This window comes from Budorcas taxicolor, chromosome 7, assembly GCF_023091745.1.
Source record: "Budorcas taxicolor isolate Tak-1 chromosome 7, Takin1.1, whole genome shotgun sequence".
NCBI classification, from domain to species: Eukaryota; Metazoa; Chordata; class Mammalia; order Artiodactyla; family Bovidae; genus Budorcas; species Budorcas taxicolor.
Genome location: NC_068916.1, coordinates 37,820,469 through 37,845,037, shown reverse-complemented (window position 1 = coordinate 37,845,037; position 24,569 = coordinate 37,820,469). Strand labels below are relative to the sequence as shown.

Sequence of the window (24,569 nt, the reverse complement as noted above, 5' to 3'; positions counted from 1 at the left end):
AAGATGTTCAACATCACCAATCATTAGGGAAATGCAAATCAAAACTATAAGGTACCACTTAACACCTGTTAGTGTGGCTACTACTGAAAAAACAGGAAATGAAAAGTGCTGGCCAGGATGTGGTGAAACTAGAACCCTTGTGCACCACTGGTGGGAATGTAAAATGTTACAGCAACTGTGGAAAACAATGTGCAGCTCATCAATAAATCAAAAACAGAACTATCATATGACACAGCGATTCCCCTTCCGCGTGTGTACCCGAAATAAACGTGGTCGTGAAGAGACACCTGTGCACCCACGCTCACAGCACTGTCCACAGCAGCTAAGACGGGAAATAACCCAGTGTCCATTGCCAGATAAGGCAAATGAGCAAAATGTATGTATACGTAAAATGGAGTATTATTCAGCCTTTAAAAAGAAACTTTTGAAATATCCTACAAGAAGGATGAACTTTGAGAATGTTATGCTAAGAAAAACAAGCCAGTCATAAAAAGACAACTACTACATGATTCCACTTCTATAAAGTATTTGGAGCACTCAAAATCATAGCGAAAGACAGTAAACTGGTGGCTGCCCTGGGCTAGAGGAAGGCGGAAATGGGAGTTACTGTCTAATGGGTGTAATTTCAATTTCACAAGATGAAAGGAGTTATGAAGATGAATGATAATGGCTGCACAACATTACAGATGTATTTGCTATTACTAAATTGTACACTTAAAATTGCTAAGATGGTAAATTTTCTATGTATTTTACCATGTTTTAAAAACTGGAGGAAAAACACATTTTTGATGTGAGATGAACTTCAACTTGATTAAAAGGTTCTGAAGTACTACAATCAGATTACTTTGTTTTCTAGGAATCAAACAAATTGATTTTTTTTATTTTTCCCTTCCTCCTAAAAAAGGGATACTTAAAGCCACAGGAATTGCTTTAACAAAGAGAGATAAACATCAGGAACAAATGCACTGGGACTTCTCTGATTAAGTTCCCTGGTTAATTCAGTGGTTAAGAATCCACCTTCAAATACAGAAGACATAGGCTCGATTCTAGTCAAGGAACTAAGATTCCACACGCCTTGGGAGATAACACTGAGCACAACTAGACAAGCACACCACTACAACAAAACCCCTCTGGGAAGTGGAGTTTCTGGTGAATTATTAAATTCACTCAACAAACAGTAACTGACATCATGTGGCAAGCACCACAAAAAAATCACAGTTCTGATCCCCAATAACTTTGTGGCGTAAAAAGACTTGTAAATAATTAGATTATGACAATGACCATATACCAGTAGTAAACAAATCCAAGTGTTCCAGGGGACTCAGGATGATATCAAAGTTCTGAGCTGAAACTGGTGGAAGGAGGTGTTTCAGGACAACAGAGGAATATGCACACAGGCAGAGGAATGAGAAAGAATGTCACGTTAGGGAAACTAAAAAATATCCCTGGAATAGAAATAGAAAGGGTAGAATATGATAGAGTTGAACAGTGAAATAGGAGTCAGATCATGAGAAGTAAAGAAAGATTTCATGCTGGTTTAATCAATACAAAGCAAACAAAAAAATCTTAATGAGTGACACAATCAAATCTTTGCTAGAAAGATTATTCTGGAAAAACTAAGAAGGCTAAATCGAAGAGGAGAGAGACTTGAAACCAGGAGCACTGGTACAGTTACTGACATAGTTCAAAGTATATTGAAATGTAAGTATAAACTAGGGTAGAGGCAATGCAGATAGAGTGCGTGTGGTGGATTTTTTGGTTTGATTTAACTCCACTGCAGACAGTGATTACAGCCATGAAATTAAAATACCTTTGCTCCATGGAAGGAAACCTATGGCAAACCTAGACAGTGTATTAAAAATCAGAGACATGACTTTACCAACAAAGGTCCGTCTAGGCAAAAATATGGTTTTTCCAGTAGTCATGTACAGATATGAGAGTTGAACCATAAAGAAAGCTGAGTGCTGAAGAATTGATGCTTTTGAACTGTGGTGCTGGAGAAGACCCTTGAGAGTCCCTTGGGCAGCAAGATCAAACCAGTCAATCCTAAAGGAAATCAACCTTGAATAGTCACTGGAAGGACTGATGCTGAAGCTGAAGCTCTAATACTGACACCTGATGCAAACTGCTGATTCACTGGAAAAGACCCTGATGCTGGGAAAGAATGAAGACAAAAGGAGAAAGGGGCAGCAGAGGATGAGATGGTTGGATAGCATCAGTGACTCAATGCACGTGAGTTTAACCTCCGGGAGATGGTGAAGGACAGGGGAGCCTGTTGTGCTATAATCTGTGGGGCTGCAAAGAGCAGGACATGACATATGGATTGAACAACAACATTCAACTCCAACATGAATTTATAAACATTAATACATATACACATGCATACATACTGAAAACAAAATTCCACAGATATTTAGCATGAAAACACTTTCTCTTCTAAATTTATTCCAAGAAACTGACACTCTCATGAAATAAGAGTTTAAAGATACACATATACAACTGCAAGCATTAACATCAAATCTTCAGTTTTATTACTTATTTTTTGCTATTCATTTTAAGAAAAAATATAATATGGATAAATGGCCACTAAGATTTCCTAAATATATTAAAAGACTGTTAACTGGCCCAAAAGAAAATTGACAAAATTAATCTTTACCAATATTCACCTCAAAGACAGGCAGGGTTTCCCCAGTGGCACAGCAAGTAAGAATTTGCCTACAATGCTGGAGACGGTTTGATCCCTGGGTGGGGAAGGTCCCCTGGAGAAGGAAATGGCAATCTACTTCAGTATTTTTGCCTGAAAAATTCCTTGGACAGAGGAGCCTACAGGACTATAGTTCATTGGATTGCAGAGTCGGACACAACTGAGCATGCACGTGCATGCACACACACACACACACACACACACACACACACAGACAGAGATTTGCTTCTAAAAGAATATCTGCAGTACAGATAATCCTCCACTCAGAGTAATTTGAATTTATACTGCTCTGCCAATTACACAAATGTTATTCCTGAAAACACTTAGGGGAATGTATAAATGATGGCCAGCTCACTCTGAAGAAACAACCCCAAACTTGAATCAACTTGATCACAAATGCCTGTAATTGTTACATAAAGATGTAACAAACAAAAGCCCAGCAAGAACTACAGAATCAGTTTGTCCAAAAGCTTACAAGAAGACAATAACTGTGTTCTTGAATAACAGCACTCAACAACACTAAATGTTAATCATATCCTCTCAAATTCATTTGTAAGTTTAATAAAATTTCAATTTTATGAAGCTGATTATAAAATTCTTTTGGAAAAGCAGGTAAACAAGAAAATCTGTGAAAATCTTGAAAAAGAGCAGCAAAGAGACCACCTCTTTAGATTAAAATATACTATCTCTTGTTCAGTCGCTCAATCATGTCTGACTGTGACCCTATGAACTGCAGCACACCAGGCATCCCTGTCCTTCACTATCTCCCTGAGTTTGCACGATACAATTATGAGTAGTATGTGTAAGATGAATGGAACAGAAAAGAAAGTTGAGGAACTGACTTTACTGCATACAGAATTTTGTACTGAGAAAACAATTTCAAGACAAAGAGCAAAAGAGAGTTTAAAAATAAACACAAAGAAGAACGCTTGTAGACCCTATTTCTTAGCTTTAGGTTTACAGGAAAACTGTATAGAAAGTATGGAGAGTTCCTATACTCCCTTCCTGATATCCACTTCCCCGTTACTAACGTCTTGCAGTGTTGTGCACGTTATAACTGCATTAACTAAAGCCCACAGTTTACATTAGGGTTCACCCTTTGTCGTACACTCTATGGGTCTTGTCAAATACATAATGTCATGTATCTATCATCATAGTGCCATAAAGAGTTCCACTGCCCTAAAAGTTCCATGCTCCATCTGTTCTCTCCTGTCTAACCACCATCCCTGGCAACCACTGATCTTTATACTATCTCTATAGTTTTGCCTTTTTCAGAAAGGCATATAGTTGGAGTCAGCTATAGAAGCTTTTCAGACTGGTTTCTTTCACTTAGCAATATTCATCTAAGGCTCCTCTGTGTCTTTTCATGACTTGAGAACTCATTTCCCCCCAGCCCCAACGGAATAATGTTCTATCGTACGGATGTATCAGTTTGTTTATCCATTTATATACTGAAGGACACCTTTGTTTCTTCCACCTTTTTGGCAATTGTGAATAAGGCTGCTATAAACATCTGTGTGCAGGTGTCTGTGTGGACATAAAGTATTTTTATTTTACTTTTATTTAATTTAGGTAAATATTGCTGGATCATATGGTTAAGACTATGTTTACTTCTTTTTTTTTTTTTGGCTGCACAGCTTGTGGGATCCTCATTCCCTGACCAGGGATTGAAGCCAGGCTGTGAGAGCTCAGAGTCCTAACCACTAGACCACCAGGGAATTCCCTAAGACTATGTTTACTTTTTTAAGAAACTGCATAACTGTTCCAAAGTAGCTGTACTATTTTGTATTCTCACTAGTAATGGATGAATTTCTGTTGTTCCATATCCTTGCATTTGGTGTTTTAGATTTTAGCCATTCTAACAGTTTATGGTGGCTATCTCATTGTTTTAGTTTGCAATTCCTTAAATGATACTTGATGTTCAGCATCTTTCATGTTTCTTTATCATCTCCTGTATATTTCTTCATTGGTGAGGTATCAGTTCAGATCTTTACCCCACTTTGTAACTGAGTTGCTTCTTTACTGCTCAATTTTAAGAGCCCAACCATACAACTGTTTAGAAGAAAACATAAGTGAATTCTTCTACTGCCTAAGTGTGGGGAAGTCTTTAACCATGACTCGAAATTCATAAGCAATAAAGAAAAAAATTCTGTATTACACAAATAAAATTCTGTGTAAAAAAAAAAAAAAAACCACAACATGAGTGTGGTCAAAAAACAGCATCATACAAAATGAAAAGAGCTGAGAATGATGCCTGCAACTTATTTAGGTAAACAGTTAACATCCCTAATGTATGAATTAAAAAAGATACAGAAGAAAAAGGATGGCACTTCTCTGGTGATCCAGTGATTGGGACTCTGTGCTTCCACTGCAGGGGGCATGGGTTCAATCCCTGGTCAGGGAATTGGGATCCCACATGCTTCAAAGTGAGGCCAAAAAAAAACCAGAAAAGGATAACTTGCTACACAAGTGGGTAAGTGGACCATTCATAGAAAAATAAACTCAAATGGTCTTTAAAAATATAAAAGTTGATCAACCTCACTCATAAGGGAAAAGTAGATTAAAAACTACACTAAATTTGACAACATATTCTATTAGGTTGTTGGGGCCCTCAAACATTGCTAGTGGGAACATAAAATGGTACAATCCTCAGAAAGAAAATTTGGCAATATCTAGCAATGTTACATATTTATATGTATATATATACATTTAACCCTTTGACCCAGAAATACTAAAAAAATAAAATGTTAGTGCACAAGGCTACTTACCATTATGTTATTTATTATAACAAATAATGAGAAATAACCCAAATATCCATCAGGAGGGGGCTAAATTATGCTATGTATACCGTATATTTACATAGCTGTAAATATCAAAGAGAGAGACTTTCCTACATTGCCATGCAGTGATCACAAGAAAATAATAAGTATAAAAAGCAGGTGGAGAAAAGTGTGTAATAAACATCACCACTTATCGGGGGAGTCATAAATATATTTAGTTAATACTTACATTTTTAAATAAAAGGGTCTGTTGTCTTTTTAATTCTAAGCTTATATAGGAGTAGGAGAAGGCAGGGAACAGAACAGAGTATAAGGGAGAGTAAAAGGAGTTAGATTTCTTTAAATATATTGCTACATGTAGATTTGACTTTGGAATCATATTGCTGTTTTATAAAACAAAATTTAAAAAACAGCAGCACCAACAATCCCTAAACATCACAAGTAAATATCAATGTAGAGACAGTAGCGTAACAACTCAAAACTACACCACATGACTTGAAAACACAGTAAAATTGGCTTCCCTGGTGGCACAGTGGTAAACAATCTGCCTGCCCATTCAGGAGACACTGGTTCAATCCCTGGGTCAGGAAGATCCCTTGGAGGAGGAAACTGCAACCTACTCCAGTATCCTTGCTGGAAAATTCCATGGACAGAGGAGCCTGGTGAGTGGTTACACTGACAGAGGAATCAGTTGTGTGTGCATGCTCAGTTATGTCTGTCTCACTGCAGACATAATGATGGACATAACTGAGCATGCACACACAACTGACTATACATTCTACAATAAAAAGGCTTAAACTGTTTCAAATAATCATACTATTGTCACTAGTAAGGGTATTATTTTGAGACACTTAAAGTGATGATTATGTGATAAAGCAAATGAATTACCATGTTAACCTCATTAAGAACCACAATTTTTGGTATAGAGAAAGGAGAGGGGAAACACAGTGCAGAATTTTAACTAGCAGTCCTGAATTTGAATTGGAAATATAAAACTGTTTCATCATGAATTAAATAAATACAAATATATGTGTGTTTGTGTTATACATGTATTTCCTAGTTCTATTAACTAAAAAGTTCTAGAACAATCCAAGAGCAATGAGCCAAGGCACACACACATTTCCTGGAGAAATGGCTAATTCAAGATTTAGGTAGAAAATGCGCAAGATGAGTCAAACATCTCACAACATCAGAAAGCTAGAAAGCTATCAAAGGCTACTGGGGCCATGACAATATAATAAAAAGTCTTTAGGAACAGAAACACGAGGCTCTTACAAACTCCAAAGGGAAATATTTTCTGTGATTCTGAAAAAATAAAATTGTGCATCTATTAGGTTTTCCTTAAAAAAAGGTCATCGGGAACCAAACTAACACTCACAACTCTCAAAGATGGCCCAATCTAAGCATCAATAAGCACAATGGCATGAAAGGTACAACATTAAATATGTTTACATCCATGACTTCATTGCAAATTAAAAAAATTTACAATTAAATATTAAAAAATCTGGCTGGTTACTTTCTAGGATGCTGGGAATCAACTCATTATTTAAAAACTAATAACTGAAAGGATTAAATGTTTATTTTGCCTTTATTATACATACTGTGTGCTATGCTTAGTCATGTCTTACTCTGCAATCCCATGGAATGTAGTCCACCAGGCTCCTCTCTCTCTTGGATTCTCCAGGCAAGAATACTGGAGTCCGTTGCCATTTCCTCCTCCAGGGGATCTTCCCAAACGAGGGTTTGAACGCAGGTCTCCCACACCGCAGGGAGATTCTTTACCAGCTGAGCTACCAGGGAAGCCCTATACATACTATAACTTAGTGTAACTAAACAGGTGAGGGAACATATATCTTTATAGAAGACTCCCAATTAACAAACAAAGGAAGACAGAATCAAAACGTCATCACATTGCATGTGAAAAGACTAGGTAAAATCTAATGAAATATAATGTATTAATATTAAGCTTATAGAAAATGTATCCAAGGATACTAAAACTATAAGCTAGATTTGAGTTTTCAAGTGAAAAAACTTTACAAAGTTTAATTAACACTTTTAATTCCCAAATCAGAGTTAATTCTGTATATGTGAAAAATACCAGACAAGTCTTCTGTTTAAAATACTTTCTGTATATATTCTTTTTGAAGAGGACTTGCACTCCTTCAAGTACACGTTGCTGCTGCTGCTAAGTTGCTTCAGTCGTGTCCGACTCTGTGCGACCCCATAGACAGCAGCCCACCAGGCTCCCCCGCCCCTGGGATTCTCCAGGCAAGAACACTGGAGTGGGTTGCCATTTTCTTCTCTAACACATGAAAGTGAAAAGTGAAAGTGAAGCCGCTCAGTTGTGTCCAACTCTTCGCGACCCCATGGCCTGCAGCCCACCAGGCTCCTCCGTCCATGGGATTTTTCAGGCAAGAGTACTGGAGTGGGGTGCCATCGCCTTCTCCGCAAGTATATGTTAAGCTACTTGATAAGTGTTTGTCTTCTAATTCCAATTTTAAAAAAGGACAATATTCTTACAAATTCTCAATTCTACTCTTTTATCAAATATTCCCTGGAAAAATACAGAAATGTAAAAAAAAATGTGCACAACCGAACAATCTCCCAAACAGCCTCTTTTTGGATAGAGCCCTAGTATTTATCAGGTACTTTACATGCACTATCTTATAGCCTTTAAGAATCCAAGACACCCTTTCATGATAAAAATTTAACTGAGAATAGAAGGTAACTTTCTCACCCTGATCCAAGAAACATTCATAGCTGACACAGACACAGAGGACAAATTTGTGGACAAGGCGGGTGAGAGGGGAGGAGGAAAGAGAAGGTGGACTGTATGGAGACAGTAACATGGAAACACGTTATTACCATATGTAAAACAGCCAGCCAGTGGGAATTTGCTGCATGACTCAAGGACTCAAACCAGGTCTCTGCAACAACCTAGAAGGGATGGGGAGGGAGATTCAAAATGGAGGGGACAGAGGTATACCTATGGCCGATTCATGTTGATGCTTGGCAGAAACCAAAATAATACTATAAAGCAATTATCCTTCAGTTAAAAATAAATAAATTAAAGAAAAATACAGCTAGTATAATAATGGTCAAAGACTAAATGATTTCACCCTAAGATTAGGACAAGACAAAGATGTTTACTCTGACCATTTTTATTCCACATTATATTAAGACACTTAAGCAAGAAGTGGGGGAAAGGCATCCAGATTGGAAAATAAGAAGCAAAACTATTCACAGATAATATAATCTTATATATAGAAAAAACTAAAAGTTTTTAAAAAAATGAATAGAGAACTAAAAATGAGTTCAACTAAGTTGAACAATACAAAATCAGTATACAAGAATCAGTTATATTTCTGTATTTCTATACACTAGTAATGAACCTGAAAATAAAATTAAGAAAACCTTTCCTTTCCCAGTATCATCAAAAAGAATAAAATATGTAGGAATAAACCTAATAAAAAAAAGTACAAGTTTTGTACACAGAAAACTACAAAACATTGAGAGAAACTAAAGATGACTTAAATAAATGGAAAGATTCTCATATTCCTGGACTGAAAGATTTAGTATTAAGATAGCATGGCTCCCCATATTGATCTAGGGTACACAGCAATTTCTATCAAAGTTCCAGCTGGTAATTCCTATCAAAGTCCCAGCTACCTTTTTTGCAGAAATTGACACAGGTGATGCTACAACTTATTTGGAAATGAAAAGGATCTAGAATAGCTAAAACAATTCTGAAAAAGAACAACGTTGGAGGAGGACTACTTTCTGATGTCCACTATTACACAACTGCAACAGTCAAAGACAGTGTAGTAACAGCATAAGGATAGATACCAATGAAATAGAAATGAGAGTCCAGAAATAAATCCTTAGTTATGGTCAACTGATTTTAAACAAGGGTTTCAGGGTTATTCAATAGAGAAAGAATAATCTTTTCAAGAAATGGTGTTGGGAAAACTGGATATCCACATCCAAAAGAACGAAGTTAGACCCCGATCTAAAATCCATTAACTAAAAATGAATCAGACCGTATACGTAAGAGCTAAAACTACAAGTCTTAGAAGAAAACAGGTGTAAATCTTTGTAGCCCTGGATTACACCATGGTTGCTTAGATATGACTGCCAAAGGACAAGCAACAAAAGATAAAGCAAGTAAATTGGACTTCATCAAATTAAAAAACTTCCAAGACACCACTAAGTGAAAAGACAACTCAGAGAATGGGAGTAAATATTTTGCCAATGATATATCTGACATAGGACTTGTACTCAGGATACATAAAGAATACTTACTACTCAACAACAAGAGAAATAGCCCAATTAAAAAATGGGCAAAGGACAGAAATAAACCCACTCACCTACAGTCAATTAATGACAAAGGAGGCGAGAATGTGTAAAGGAAAAGACACCCTTCAACAAGTGGTACTGGAAAAGCTGGACAGCTACAATGAAATCAGAAACACTCCCTCACACCATACACAAAAATAAAAATGGTTTAAAGACCTAAATATAACGCACCAAGCCATAAAACTCCTAGAAGAGAACACAGGCAAAAATACTTGGACATAAATCACAGCAATGTTTTCTTAGATCTGTCTTTCAAGGCAAAAGAAATAAAAGCAAAAATAAACAAATGGGACTTAATCAAAGGTTAAGGCTTTTGCACAGCAAAAGAAAGCATCAAAAAAGGGAAAAAAAAAAGCAACCTAAAGGAATGGCAAAAAATATCTGCAAATGATGCAACCAACAAAGGTTTAATATCCAAAATATTACAAACATCTCACATAACTCACCATCAAAAAACCCCCCAAATAACGGAATCAAAAAATGGGAAGAAGACTGAAATAAACATTTCTCCAAAGACACACAGATGGCCAACAGGCACATGAAAAGATGATCAACATCATTATCTATTAGAGAAATGCAAAGTCTAAACCAAAATGAGTTATCACGTCACACCTCTCAGAATGGCCATCATAAAAAGAACACAAATAACAAATGCTGGCAAGGATGTAAAGGAAAGGGGAACCCTGCACACCACTGGTGGGAATGTAAATTGGTGTAGCCTCTGTGCAAAACAGTATGGAGGTTTCTCAAAAACTGAAAGCAAAACTACCATATGAGCCAGCAATTCCATTCCTGAGTATATACCTGAAAAACACAAAACAAAAAAGGTCAAAATGTGGACTCCCCTGGTGGTCCAGTGGTAAAGAATCCACCTACCAATGCAGGGGACACAGGTTTGATCCCTGGTCCTGGAAGATTTCCACATGCTGCGGGGCAACTAAGCTCACGTGTCACAACTACTGAGTCCAAACACCCTGAAGTCTGTGCTCTGCAACAAGAGAAGCCACGGCAATGAGAAGCCAACACACTGCAAGCAGACAGTAGACCCTGAGTTGCTTGGCAACTAGGGAAAGTCCGGTGCAGCAACTAAGACCCAACACAATCAAAATAATTAATTAATTTAAAAATTTTGATGTATTAAAAGAGGTGACACTTTGCCATTTGCAGCAACGTGGACAGGCTGGGAGGGTATTACGTTAAGCTAAGTGAGTCAAAGAGAGGAAGACAAATACTATACAGTATCACTTACATGTGGAATCTAAAGAATACTATAAACTAGTGAATATAACACAAAAAGAAGCAGACTCACAGACAGAGCAAACTAGTGACTACTGGTGGGGAGAAGGAAGATAGGAGGAACGATATAAGGATAGGGGATTAAGAAGTACAAAAAAACTATGTGTAAAATAAGCTACAAGGATATACTGTACAACACAGGAAATACAGCCAATACTTTATAATAGCTATTAAATGGAATAAACTTTTAAAACCTGCAAATCACTATATTGCATACCTGTAGCTTATATAATATTGTACACCAACTATACTTCAGTTAAAAGATACAGTGTGTACACATACATACACATATATGTACAATGAAATATTACTCAGCCATAAAAAAGAATGAAATATTGCTATCTGCAGCAACATGGCTGGGCCTGGAGAATATCATACTAAGTAAGACAGAAAATCAATCTGACTTCAGTGTTGACCATCTGGTGATGTCCATGTGTAGAGTCTTCTCTTGTGTTGTTGGAAGAGGGTGTTTCTCTTGGCAAAACTCCAGTGCATTCTCTTGGCAAAACTCTATTAGCCTTTGTCCTGCTTCATTCTGTACTCCAAGGCCAAATTTGCCTGTTACTCCAGGTGTTCCTTGACTTCCTACTTTTGCATTCCAGTCCCCTATAATGAAAAGGAATCTTTTTTGGGTGTTAGTTCTAGAAGGTCTCACAGGTCTTCACAGAACTATTCAACTTCAGCTTCTTCAGCATTACTGGTCAGGGCATAAACTTGGATTACCATGATATTGAATGGCTTGCCTTGGAAACAACAGAGATCATTCTACAATTATCAAAATCAGTATGAGGAGAGTGAAAAAGTTGGCTTAAAGCTCAACATACAAAATGAAGATCATGACATCTGGTCCCATCACTTCATGGCAAACAGATGGGGAAACAGTGGAAATAGTGTCAGACTTTATTTTTGGGGGCTCCAAAATCACTGCAGGTGGTGACTGCAGCCATGAAATTAAAAGACACTTACTCCTTGGAAGAAAAGTTATGACCAACCCGGATAGCATATTGAAAAGCAGAGACATTACTTTGCCAACAAAGGTCCATCTAGTCAAGGCTATGGTTTTGCCAGTGGTCATGTATGGATGCAAGAGTTGGACTGTGAAGAAAGCTGAGTGCTGAAGAATTGATGCTTTTGAACTGTGGTGTTGGAGAAGACTCTTGAGAGTCCCTTGGACTGCAAGGAGATCCAACCAGTCCATTCTAAAGGAGATCAGTCCTGGGTGTTCTTTAGAAGGACTGATGCTAAAGCTGAAACTCCGATACTTTGGCCACCTCATGCGAAGAGTTGTCTCATTGGAAAAGACTCTGATGCTGGGAGGGATTGGGGGCAGGAGGAGAAGGGGACGACAGAGGATGAGATGGCTGGATGGCATCATCGACTCGACGGACCTGAGTCTGAGCAAACTCCAGGAGTTGGTGATGGAGAGGGAGGCCTGGTGTGCTGCGACTCATGGGGCTGCAAAGAGTCGGACACGACTGAGCAACTGAGCTGAACTGAAACTATAGTGGAGGTAATGAAGATAATGGGGACCTCCCTCAAAAGATCCCATGCATGTACTGCTACACTCAGTGGCCCCAGCCTGCAGCAGACCTCCACCAACCAACACCTCCGCCGGAGACTCCTGGATACCCACAGGCAAGTCCGAGACAGTCTCCTGTGGGGTCACTGCTCCTTTCTCCTGGGTCCTGATGCACAAGGTTCTGTTTGTGCCCTCCAGGAGTCTATTTCCCAGTCCTGTTTAAGTTCAGGCAGCTCTATGGTGGGGTTAATGGCGACCTCCCCCAAGAGGACTTATGCCATACCCACACCCAGAGCCCCTGTCCCTGCGGTAGTCCACTGCTGACCCATACCTCCACAGGAGATGCTCAAGCACAGTTCTGTCTCAGTCTCTGTGGGGTCCTTGGGACCTGGTGTGCACAAGGTTTGTTTGAGCCTTCTAGCAGTCTCTGGTGAGAATGGGGTTTGATTCTAAATGCGAAATCGCCCCTCCTACCATCTTGCTGGGACGTGGGGTATCTCTTCAGAGCCACTCCAGCACCTACAGTCTTACTGCGGTTTCTCTGACCTTGGACGTGCGGTATCTCCACATGGCCGGAAGGACTGATCATTGATCACTGTTCACTGGAAGGACTGATGTTGAAGCTGAAACTCCAATACTTTGGCCACCTGATGCAAAGAACTGACTCATCTGAAAAGACTCTGATGCTGGGAAAGATTGAAGGCGGGAGGAGAAGGGAACGACAGAGGATGAGATGGTTGGATGGTATCACTGACTCAATGGACAGGAGTTTGAGTAAACTCTGGGAGTTGGTGATGGATAGGGAGGCCTGGCGTGCTGCAGTCCATGGGGTTGCAAAGAGTCAGACACGACTGAGTGACTGAACTGAAGACAGAAGAAGATAAATATCATATCCCTTATCTATGGCATCTAAAAGTAATACAAATGAATCTATATACAAAAACAGAAACAGACTCATGGTTACTAAAAGGGAAAGGAATAAGAGGAGAGATGAGAGATAAGTTAGTAAGAGAATGGGATTAAAACCCACAAACTACCATACATAAAATAGACAAGCAACAAGGATTTACTGAGTAACACACGGAACTAAATTCAGTATCTTTTTTGTTTAGTTGTTAAGTCCTGTCCGACTCTTTTGCGACCACATGAACTGCAGCCCGCCAGGCTCCTCTGTCTAATTTTCCAGGCAAGAATACTGGAGTGGGTAGCTATTTCCTTCTCCAGGGATCTTCCTGACCCAGCGATCGAACCTGGGTCTCCTGCATTGCAGGCAGATTCCTTACCATCTGAGCCACCAGGGAAGCCCTAAATGGCCAATAAGCATAAGAAAAGATGCTCATCATTATTTAGGTCATTAGTGAACTAGTGAAGTCACTCAGTCGCGTCTGACTCTTTTTGACCACATGGACTGTAGCCTACCAAGCTCCTCTGTCCATGGGATTTTCCAGGCAATAGTACTGGAGTGGATTGCCATTTCCTTCTCCAGGGAATCTTCCCGACCCAGGGATCGAACCCGGGTCTCCCACATTGTAGACAGACGCTTTACCATCTGAGCCAACAGGCAAATCCATTTAGGTCATTAGGGAAATGCAAATCAAAACAATGAGATAACATCTCACACTTTTAGGAAGGTTTCAAAGATGAATGATTAATAAATGTTAGTAAGGATGTGGAGAAACAGGAACCTTCACATACTATTGCTAGGGAAAATGGTATAACTACTTTGAAAAATTTTGGCAATTTCTCAAAAGTTAAAGTTACCAAATGACCCAGCAATTCTACTCCTAGTTGCAATGAAAACATGTCCCAATAAAAACTGGTATGCAAATCTGTAGCAGCAATAATAAGCTAAAAAGTGAAAACACTACAAATGGCCATCGACTGAAGAATGGATAAACAAAATGTGTTTTATCCAAACAATGAAATATTACTGGCCATAAAAAAAAAATGAAGTACTGATACAGGCTACAATATGGATGAATTTTGACAACATTATGCTAAATGAAAGAAGTGAGGCACTAAAGGCTGTGTAGTGTATGATTCCATTAATACCAACTGCCCAGAACTGGCAAAATCCATAAAGACAGAATATAGATTAGTGGTTACCCAGGGTTAAAAGGAAAGAATGGGGAGTGACTGCTAATGGGTTTCTTTCTGAGGTGACAGAAATGCTCTGGAAGTACACAGTGGTAATGACTGGACAACTTTGTAAATATACTAAAACCATTGAACTGCATACTTCTAAAGGATTAATTTATTATTTTAAAAGGGTTAATTTATGATATGTGAATTATATCTCAATAAAACTGCTATTAAAAGAACCCAAGACATAAAACTAAAACATTAGCAGTTAGAAAATTAGTAATGATCAGAAAACATGATAAGAAACTGGACAGAAAATAAAGTTTAAAAAAAATCTAGATAAATATACAAAATTCCACAGTGTTTCTATTGGCAACCACTTAGAAATAAACAGGTATCCCATTCCCAGGGTGAGCAAAATTACAAAATACCTAGGAATAAGTTTAATAAGGAACGTACAAAAATCTAAAAGTTACCAAAAATATTTTAAAGGACATGTGACATCTGAATAAAGAAATGTACACGTTCCTGAACTTCAACCAGTCCCAAATTAATATATTATTTTAAGCAATTTCTATAATTCCATGGCTGCACAAAATGATTTTTAAATGTACATGAAAGAACTTGTAAGAATTACCAATAATTTAAAAAAAGAATAGGGAAAAAGTCCTGTCCGCTCAGATATTAAAATCTGATATAAAGCTGGTATTATTAATTCAGTAATGCTACTAGCAAATAGGTTATCGAGAAGTATGATAAGAGGACTACTCAAATCAGTTGGGGGAGGAAATGACTATTTACCTAACCTACAGTCTTTACTGGAAAAATATGAAGTTGGTTTCTCATCTCATATATACAGAAATTAATTCCATATGGATTAAAGACCTGATTTTAAAAATAAATCTGTAAAATATTTTGAAAACAATAGAGAACATTTGTATAAGCTCATTAAGTAGAAGGCATTCTTACACAAAATAGACAATCAAAAGGCCAGAAAGAACAAAAAAACCTGACAATTTTAAACAAGTGTAAGTGAAGAGATAACAAGCAAAAATAAATGATGTTATGGAAGAAAATATTTGCTATACATGTCCAGTGTAAAGAATTTGTACAAACTGATAAGAAAATCTCAAATAATCCGAAAGAAAGTGAAAAAGGATAAACAGGGAATTTATATAATAACTAACCGTAAATGGCCAAAAGAACTTCAATCTCATCCACAATCAGGAGTTTATAAAACAGTGAATTTGAAAATCAGCACATTTTATTTGGCAACCAGAAAACATAACTTCTATATAATGTGGGACACATGCATTATCTCTATTTTTAAAAAACAGAGGCTGATAAGCCAATCCGTCACTCTTATGTTCCTACTCTTTCCCATTTGAAATAGCTTAAAACAAGTGTTTGCATTACTGTTCAAATTCAAGTGACTGCAAAACAAAAATCAAGAATTATAACTACCACTATCACTAGAATGCAAGTTGAGAAAAGAACTCTCAAAATTTAATCAGATTGACAAAAACTGAAAAGATACCATCCAATGCTGGCAAGGATGTGGAGAAACAGGTCATCTCACATCCTCTTGGTGAGACTGTGGGCTGCCAAAACTTCCTGGAAAGTAGTCTAGCACATTTTTAGGATTCTGTTTAAAATTAAAAGCCCTGCTTTATCAGCTATATCCCCTAGATCCATCCTTAAATTCCCTGAGCACTTCTTCACTTTCATGTTCTAACTGAAGCTTGGCTTTTCCCTAAAAATACTCACTCTGAAGCCCTCTCTCCCATTTTCTCTCTCAAACCTGTGGGTATGGAAGTGAGAGAATGGTGCTCCTTGTTCATTCCCACTTTAGGGGATTCTTCTTCCCTTCTCCTTAAAAAGTCCATCTTCATGTAGAGCAGATTAAGAGAATTCACATTAGCAATGATTTCCAGGATTAGAATCACACTCTTGGACTTTCTTTATTGTGTTCTCTGTCTTAAAAGTGTCCCATACTATTTCCACTGGCCCTACTCACTCACCTGTAGTTGAAAACAAAATCAAAACCTAAACCCAGAGAGGTAGTGTTAGGTGACAGGAAAGAGCACCAGACTTCTGGATTCTAAGCTCATCACTAAGCTTAGGTAAACTATATCCTGATCCTAATTTACTCACCAACACCAGAACCCACACCATGCTTATTGGGAGGACTTAATGATACAAAGTGCATCTAGAGCACTTTGGATAAAGTAAATGTTCGATAAGTGTTTGTGTGCATGTGTTAGTCACTCAAGTCCGCCGTGTCTGACTCTAACCCTACGGACTGCAGCCTGCCAGGCTGCTCTGTCCATGGTATTTTCCAGGGAAGGATACTGGAGCAGGTTGCCATTTCCTTCGCCAGGGGATCTTTCCAACTCAGGGATTGAACCTGGGTCTCCTGCATTGCAGACAGATTCTTTACCATCTGAGCCACCAGGGGAGCCCAATAAGTGTTTAAACAACATAAAAATAAAAACACCTTCAAATCTCAAATTTCATACTCCTGTACAAGAAGAAAAGAACTCTTTCTCTACTGGCCACGAATAGCTCCTTTAGTCCCTTCTCTTTGCCCATGTCATTCTTCTCCAGGTGTTCAAACAAAACCTAGAGGCAGTATACCAGGGAAGTCTGCTACACTTGGAAATTTGGAAAAATGGACTTCAATACAAATGACCTTTCCCATATTTGCATTAGCTCCTCTAAAAACTCATTATTTCCTATTTGAAGCAGCCTAAAACAAACATGGCATCAGTTACTCATATTCAACTAGATCCAAAATAAAGAGGAGAAAATAACTAGAAAAATCTTAAAAGACATAAGACAGACTCAGAATCTGATAAATACACCCTAAGGAGTTCCAATCAAATCACATGTCACAGAAACGGTGAAACAGAAGAAACCTGAGATTTCCAAAATATTTCACTTTTTGCTGATTCCAATATATAAAATGAAGCAACAAATTAAAAACCGACTCCTAGCAGTGTCATCCTGTTCTGATCCCTGTGGAGAGTCCAAGCATATGCTCCATACTTTTAGTGATGCAAACCTGAAACCCAGTGTTATTTCACTAGAGAGTTAGAAAAAACCTTTGGTGGGTCCTCATGCCTACAGATTAAGCTTTAAACCACTGAACATTGCTCTGAAAGGGTTCCAAAATCTGGCTATAATTTACCTTTCCAGTCTTATTTTCAACTTCCAATTCTCCAAATCCATCACAACAAACACATTCCACATTATTTCACAGTCATATCTCAGCTCTGAACATATTCCTGCCCACCTCCAATCATTTCATTCGTTCTTCAAAGTGGCACAGAAGAGTGGAAGGAGTCCTTTAAGTTCAGACCAGACCCACTAGATTTCTAATTCCATCCCCACTGCTTAATAGCTTAATTATCTAGAGAAAATACTTCAAAAGACCCATTTCCTTACCTAGGAGGCATACCACCTGTGGCACCTTTACAAGGCTATTGTGAGAATTAAGCATAATCATTATAAACTGTTTAGCACCATGCCTGAGGCACAGTAGAAACTTAATGGTAACTACTAAGCCATCTTCTTTACCCCTCCCACCTTCATCAGTACTATTATTCCCTAAATTTCCTTCGTTTATACCACTATGTTTATTATACTTATGAGCACTAATATACTGAAAAATATCCATTATTTATGTATATATCTGGCTTCGCCATTAGCTTATAGGCAAGATGGCTATGGGTATGGATTTCTAAATCTCTGTCACTTACTACTTCAGCAAATTACCTGGCCTCACAGAACCTGTTTGTTCGTTAATACACTGAATTGGGGTTAACACCTTACAGTGTTATGAAAAGGTTTAAAAGAGTTGATGTACATCAAATACCTGGTATAATGCTTGACACCTAGTAAATTTTGGAGTGTTAACGGTAATCCGGATGGTGAATCTAATCCAAGCAATTGCTTAGAGAACACACAAATGTAAAATGTACTTGCCTTATTAAATAAAGCCATCTTAATACAATTCTAACCTGCTACTCACCTCTCTTATTGATAGAAATAGCCAGTGAAGACAAAAACAGAGGTTCCCATGCACTTTATCTCAGAAATGCTACCACATATTCATGTTCTTCCAGGACCAGACTTAGTACTTCACGACTTATGGTTCACATCACCTCATCAGACTTTAAAACCATATGGGGGCTTATCCCTCAAAGAGTTGTAAGGAATAAAATGATCTGCCAAAGTTAAAGAAAACTCTGAAATTAGTGGTCTACCAGGAAGCGGAAGCTAGTTGTCCGCTCTTTATTCGTTCTAATTCTAATCTGCTGTGTCATCCATTTCTCTACTCAGAACTCCAATCAAATGTCAACTACTTCTATGACAGTATTTTCCAATCTATATGCTTCCAACCCACTGCTTGATTTAAGAGAAAACACTTCAAAATTAACTGCAGTGACATCAAGGAAACCACAGCAAAGCTAGAACTTACAAAAAGAAAAAAAAAAAGTATTAGCGCACTGGCATTCCACTTTCAGCTGTATACTGCTACTCCCACGTGTTGCATAGCATCACCTCAAGAACGCAGGAAATGCTGAGGAAATGCAAGGGACCCGGCTTTAAATCTGACACCATAACCTACTAGTTGTGTAAACCAGGCCTGTTACTTCTTAAGCCTCATATCCCTCATCTTTAGAGACTGTAACTATATGAATCTCATAGGGCCATTGTATTAAATACAATTGTTGTATTAAACAATTAAACTCTTGTACAAAATACATTAGTGTGCCAAATGTTTTAGCAAAGTACTTACAACACCACACTCAATAAATGGTGTTCTAACCATTTGGTGTTATTGCCTGAGCACTACAGTTCTTGGTAAATACCGTGGAATTAATGAATACTTAGCACAGTTTATATTAGGAAATAAGTGTACCACTAACTTTAATTCTACCCTAAGTTAAATAAGGATTAACAGTTGCAATACTGTTTGAGAGAAGTTTACTGTTTATGAAGCCCTTTTAAACATCCATAAACTCACTGTGATCTCCACAACGTCCTTAGGGGGTAAACACTTAAGATATGTGCCACAGAAATAAACTGGTACCCACCAGGGTAACACAGAGCCAAGGTAACCTAAGTTTCCTCCAACCGGATTCTCCAGCTCAGGGATAAGGTGTTTAGTGTCAAAAGTTTTTAACCTACACATCCACTAAAACGAGGCAGACTGCAGCAAGTGTACCATCCATCCTCCTCAAGCAGAGCCAAGCGCGTGAGTCCAAGAATCAGCTCCAGGAAATAAACCCCTTCAGAAGGCACAGATGACATTTACAACGCTGCATTGTTTCAATACGAGGTGTCCTCCCACACCTTTAGGGTGGGGGCCATTTCTGCCCCCACCCTACCAAAGCGCCCAACACAGGACCTGGCACCTAAAAAGCCATCAATAAATGTTTGTAGAAATGGTATGGGAAGTTGCTGAAAGGCTCTAACAGAGACCCGAAACGAGGCCAACTCCACGGTGGGGATTAAGCATCTCAGCGGAGCCACAGTCGTGGGCGGAGAGGTTCCAACCGGTAACCTGGCTGGAAAGGATGGCTGAGGACGGGCACTGCTAAAGGGGAACCTGGAGAGCTGACCCTCTGATGAGAGCCAGAGCAGGTCTGGCCGCAGCCATTCCTGGAAGGCCGGGGACAGACAGAGGTTCGGAGGCCGGGGGCACCGAGCAGGGCAGTTGGCGGCTGGGGGGGAGGGGGACCTTCTGCTGGTCTGAGAAGAATCTCGGGCCCAATCTGAGCAGGGTTCTGGGCTCCTCTAGGGACCCACTCCCTAGCCCGCGGCAACATTCGCTGCACCGAGTGCTCGCTGCTACCTGAAACTGCAGCAGCTTCTCTGTCTGCTCCTGGGTTAGATCCCGCTCCTCAGGCGCCGCCATTTTGCCGCCGCCTCTACGCTTCTGACCCGTCCGCACCGTCACCCGCCGGAAGTGACCTCAGCAGCAACCACATCCGGTCTGAACGGCCGCCGGCGCTCAACTGCGTCTGCGCGTGCCGGCCCAACCCAGGGGCTGGGGAGGGGTGGAAATGGTGATAATTTCCGCCGCCAGAGGGCGCCTTCTCTCGTGCAGACCCCGAATACTTCCGAAAATAGTCGAGGAACTGTGTGGGCAAGTCGCCTTTTGGAGTCAGGCGAAGGCAGGATAGATCCTTGAAAGAAAAGTTATGACCAACCTAGACAGCATATTAAAAAGCAGAGACATTACTTTGCCAACAGATGTCCGTCTAGTAAAGCTACGGTCTTTGCAGTAGTCGTGGGAGTGAGAGTAAAGAAAGTTGAGCGCCGAAGAATTGATGCCTTTGAACTGTGGTGTTGGAGAAGACTCTTGAGAGTCCCTTGGACTGCAAGGAGAGATCAGTCCTGAATATTCACTGGAAGGATTGATGCTGAAACTGAAACTCTTAATACTTTGGCCACCTGATACAAAGAACTGACTCACTGGAAAAGACCCAGATGCTGGGAAAGATTGAAGGCAGGAGAAGAAAGGGAAGACAGAAGATGAGATGGTTGGATGGCATCAGCGACTCAATGGACATGAGTTTGAGTAAACTCTGAGAGTTGGTGATGGACAGGGAGGCCTGGCATGCTGCAGTCAATGAGGTTGCAAAGAGTCAGACACGACTGACTGAGTGACTGAACTGAGATGAATTGAATAAGTCAGGATCTTCCAGACTTATGACCCTTGAATAGACCGCAGAGCCAAGAGGTTCCGAATGCTTTGGGAACTCCCGAATGCCACTGGACAGATTTTGCCTGCTCTTTAAGCATTTTCATCTCCAGTGTTTCAGAATATTTCTTAAGAAATTGTGGCCGTTCAGAAATATCAGTCATTTGATGTTTGATTCCTGCCATGATGTTTCCAAAAGCCCCTGACCATCTCTAGGAGGTTCCGAAAGTCCCCGAATACTGAGCCAGGGGCGGGAGGCATTTCCCCTCGCCACCTTCGAACCAGAAGCTGGAAGATTAGGGGCTCATGAAAATTGTTGGGACTCGGCCACCTGGGCTCTGCCAGACTTAGGCATAGCTCTCTGTCGACTCCTCTTGGGACTCTGCCCCTGCCTGCCGGAGGCCTTCTCGGGTCTCTGCCCTCTGCCCGGTCTTCTCTGTGAGCAACCGAAGGAAGATCCTATGAGTGGGATCAGAGGACCTGGATTCAGGTTCCAGTGTCCACGTGGCAAAGTACCGGACATCCTTGAGCAAACCTCCTGCTCTCTGGTCTAGTTTTGCCACTGAGGGAATGAGGTTCACCGGCAGCCCCAGATATGCTGCCATATCTCACTCTCCTTGGAAGCAGCCCCTCACCCTTTCTACTACCTTACCTCCACCTCTCAATGTCTGCCTTCTTCTGCACTTTCCTTTCCCCTTCAAACTCTCCACCTCTCTTCAGATCTATTTTCATTTCCATTTCTTTTCTCCAGCCACCTGTTTTTTCTGTCCAATCTCCAGAAGGCTTTGGGAGGCAGAGGTGTCAGGGTCTGGTGCCTACTTTTCCATCAAGTGTCTGTCTAACTCCTAGCAAGGCACTCAGCCTCCTGGGCCCCTCTGTCCTCCCTATCTGTGGTATCTCACCCCACCAATTTCACAGCATTTAAATTGCTGAGACAGAACCCGAAGGATTTTTGAAAACTAAAGCTCTGTGAAGAGTACACTAAGGGATGGAAGGACTAAAGTTTTGGCTATTTCTTTCCGGCCTGAATCTGGTCTTATAATAGGTCTTGAGAAATGGAGTATTTCCTGCCATATCAATAAACAAGGATGCCACAGTCATCAGTGATTCTAGGCCTCCAGGGCAATGAGGAAGAACAACCTGTGATCTAGCAGCCACTTGCTAAGGTTAGCACTGAGGGAAAAAGGCAGGGTACTGGCCCTAGATAGCTGAGATGCATACAAAAGAAATGATTTCCGTAAGCCCAGACTCTTTCATTTTCTCATGTATAGAAACTCACCAAATTCCTTAACTGGAAATATCTGGTTTTCTTTAATTCACAAAAATACCTTTGATGTTCAGACTTCCTGCCCTTTGTTGCAAACCTCCATATGACCAGACTCCTCCCCACACTCCGAGCAGTTCTCTCAGGGTTACTTGAGATGCTGCCTCCTGGGCTTAAGTCCTAAAAATTTCTGCCGAATAAAACGTAACTCTCAACATTTAAGTTGTGACTTTTCTTTTTTTAAACCGACAGTCTGCACAAACCTTATGACAGTATCCTGGAATTTTTCTTAGAACTTTAAGCTAATTGGAAGCAAATAGCAGCCACTTGAGAGACCCTTTTTTTTTTTTAACATCAATTCAAAGCTTAAAGGAGATGCAGTACTATTCAACATCTCCAATAATGATGGCTCCAGAAGAACTAGATGAAGGACTGCAAAGTCAGTTGCCTTCTAGAGTTGTTGCATAATTCTGATTTAAGATGTATTCTTTCCACGCACAAATTTTGCGGTTGTATTAAACACCATTCAATGTTCTGCTTTTCATACACCCTCTTAATTTACATTTCCCTCTTCTTTGAATGATGTGGTTATAAGAATATTTTACTTAAAAGAAAAAAACATACCGTAGGAATATGATATAGCAAATTGGAGAGTCCATTCCATGAGCAAAGATAGTTTCTGCTTCTTAGCTGTAGTTTCTGGCTTCCATGTAAGGCCAATGGAGGGATAATTAGGAATTTGGGGTTAACAGGTACATACTAGGACTTTCCTGGTGGTCCAGTGGTTGAAAATCTGCCTTGAAGTTCAGGGTTCAACAGGGGTTCAATCCCTGCTCTGGGAAGAGTCCATACGCCTCAACTAGGGGGCAGCACCAAAGACCCAGTGCAGCCAAAACCAAACAAGTTTTTAAAAAAGAAAAATAGGTTTTAAAAAAAGGTAAATATCTGAAATAGATAAGCAGTAAGGTCCTACTGTATAGCACAGAGAACTATATTCAATATCTTATGATAATAATGGAAAACGATCTGAAAAAGAATATGTGTGTTCTTTTTCAGATTTATATATATATACATACACGAATAAGGGACTCCCCTGGTGGCTCAGACGGTAAAGCGTCTGCCTGCAATGCAGGAGGGAGAAGGCAATGGCACCCCACTCCACTACTCTTGCCTGGAAAATCCCATGGGTGGAAGAGCCTGGTAGGCTGCAGTCCGCGGAGTCGCTAAGAGTCAGACACAACTGAGCGACTTCACTTTCATTTTTCACTTTCATGCATTGGAGAAGGAAATGGCAACCCACTCCAGTGTTCTTGTCTGGAGAATCCCAGGGATGGGGGAGCCTGGTGGGCTGCCGTCTATGGGGTCACACAGAGTTGGACATGACTGAAGCGACTTAGCAGCAGCAGCAGCAGCAGCAGCAATGCGGGAGACCCAGGTTCGATCCCTGGGTTGGGAAGATCCCCTGGAGAAGAAAATGGCGACCCACTCCAGTACTCTTGCCTGGAAAATTCCATGGACAGAGGAGTCTTGTAGGCTACAGTCCATGGGGTCGCAAAGAGTTGGACACGACTGAGCGACTTCACTCACTCATGTATGAATAACTAAATCACTTTACCATGTACCTAATGAATGTATCTACTAAAGAGAAACAGACTCACAGACATAGAGCACAGACTTGTGGTTGCCAAGGGGAAGGTGGGTGAGGGAGGGAAAGATTGGTAACTTGGGATTAAAAGATTCAAAGTGTTGTATATAGCATGGCTAAACAGCACGGCCCTACTGTATAGCATAGGGAACTATATTCAATATCCTGGAATAATGGAAAAGAAGATGAAAAGAAAAAGAATTTGAAA

General features: G+C 39.9%; 1 protein-coding gene across 2 annotated transcripts in view; it reads right to left on the bottom strand.

Moving 5' to 3' along the window:
* FAF2 (Fas associated factor family member 2) overlaps positions 1-20,693 on the bottom strand; it is a 69,143-nt gene extending 48,450 nt beyond the window's left edge. Inside the window, exon 1 of one of the 2 annotated variants that reach the window (XM_052642826.1) lies at positions 20,601-20,693. In XM_052642826.1, the coding sequence (XP_052498786.1) occupies positions 20,601-20,663 (63 nt within the window). In that variant the 5' untranslated portion in view covers positions 20,664-20,693. Of the gene's footprint in view, positions 1-11,540; positions 11,661-20,600 lie in introns of those variants that run through there. The other variant, XM_052642827.1, reaches the window with a different exon arrangement.
* Positions 20,694-24,569: the final 3,876 nt, after the last annotated feature.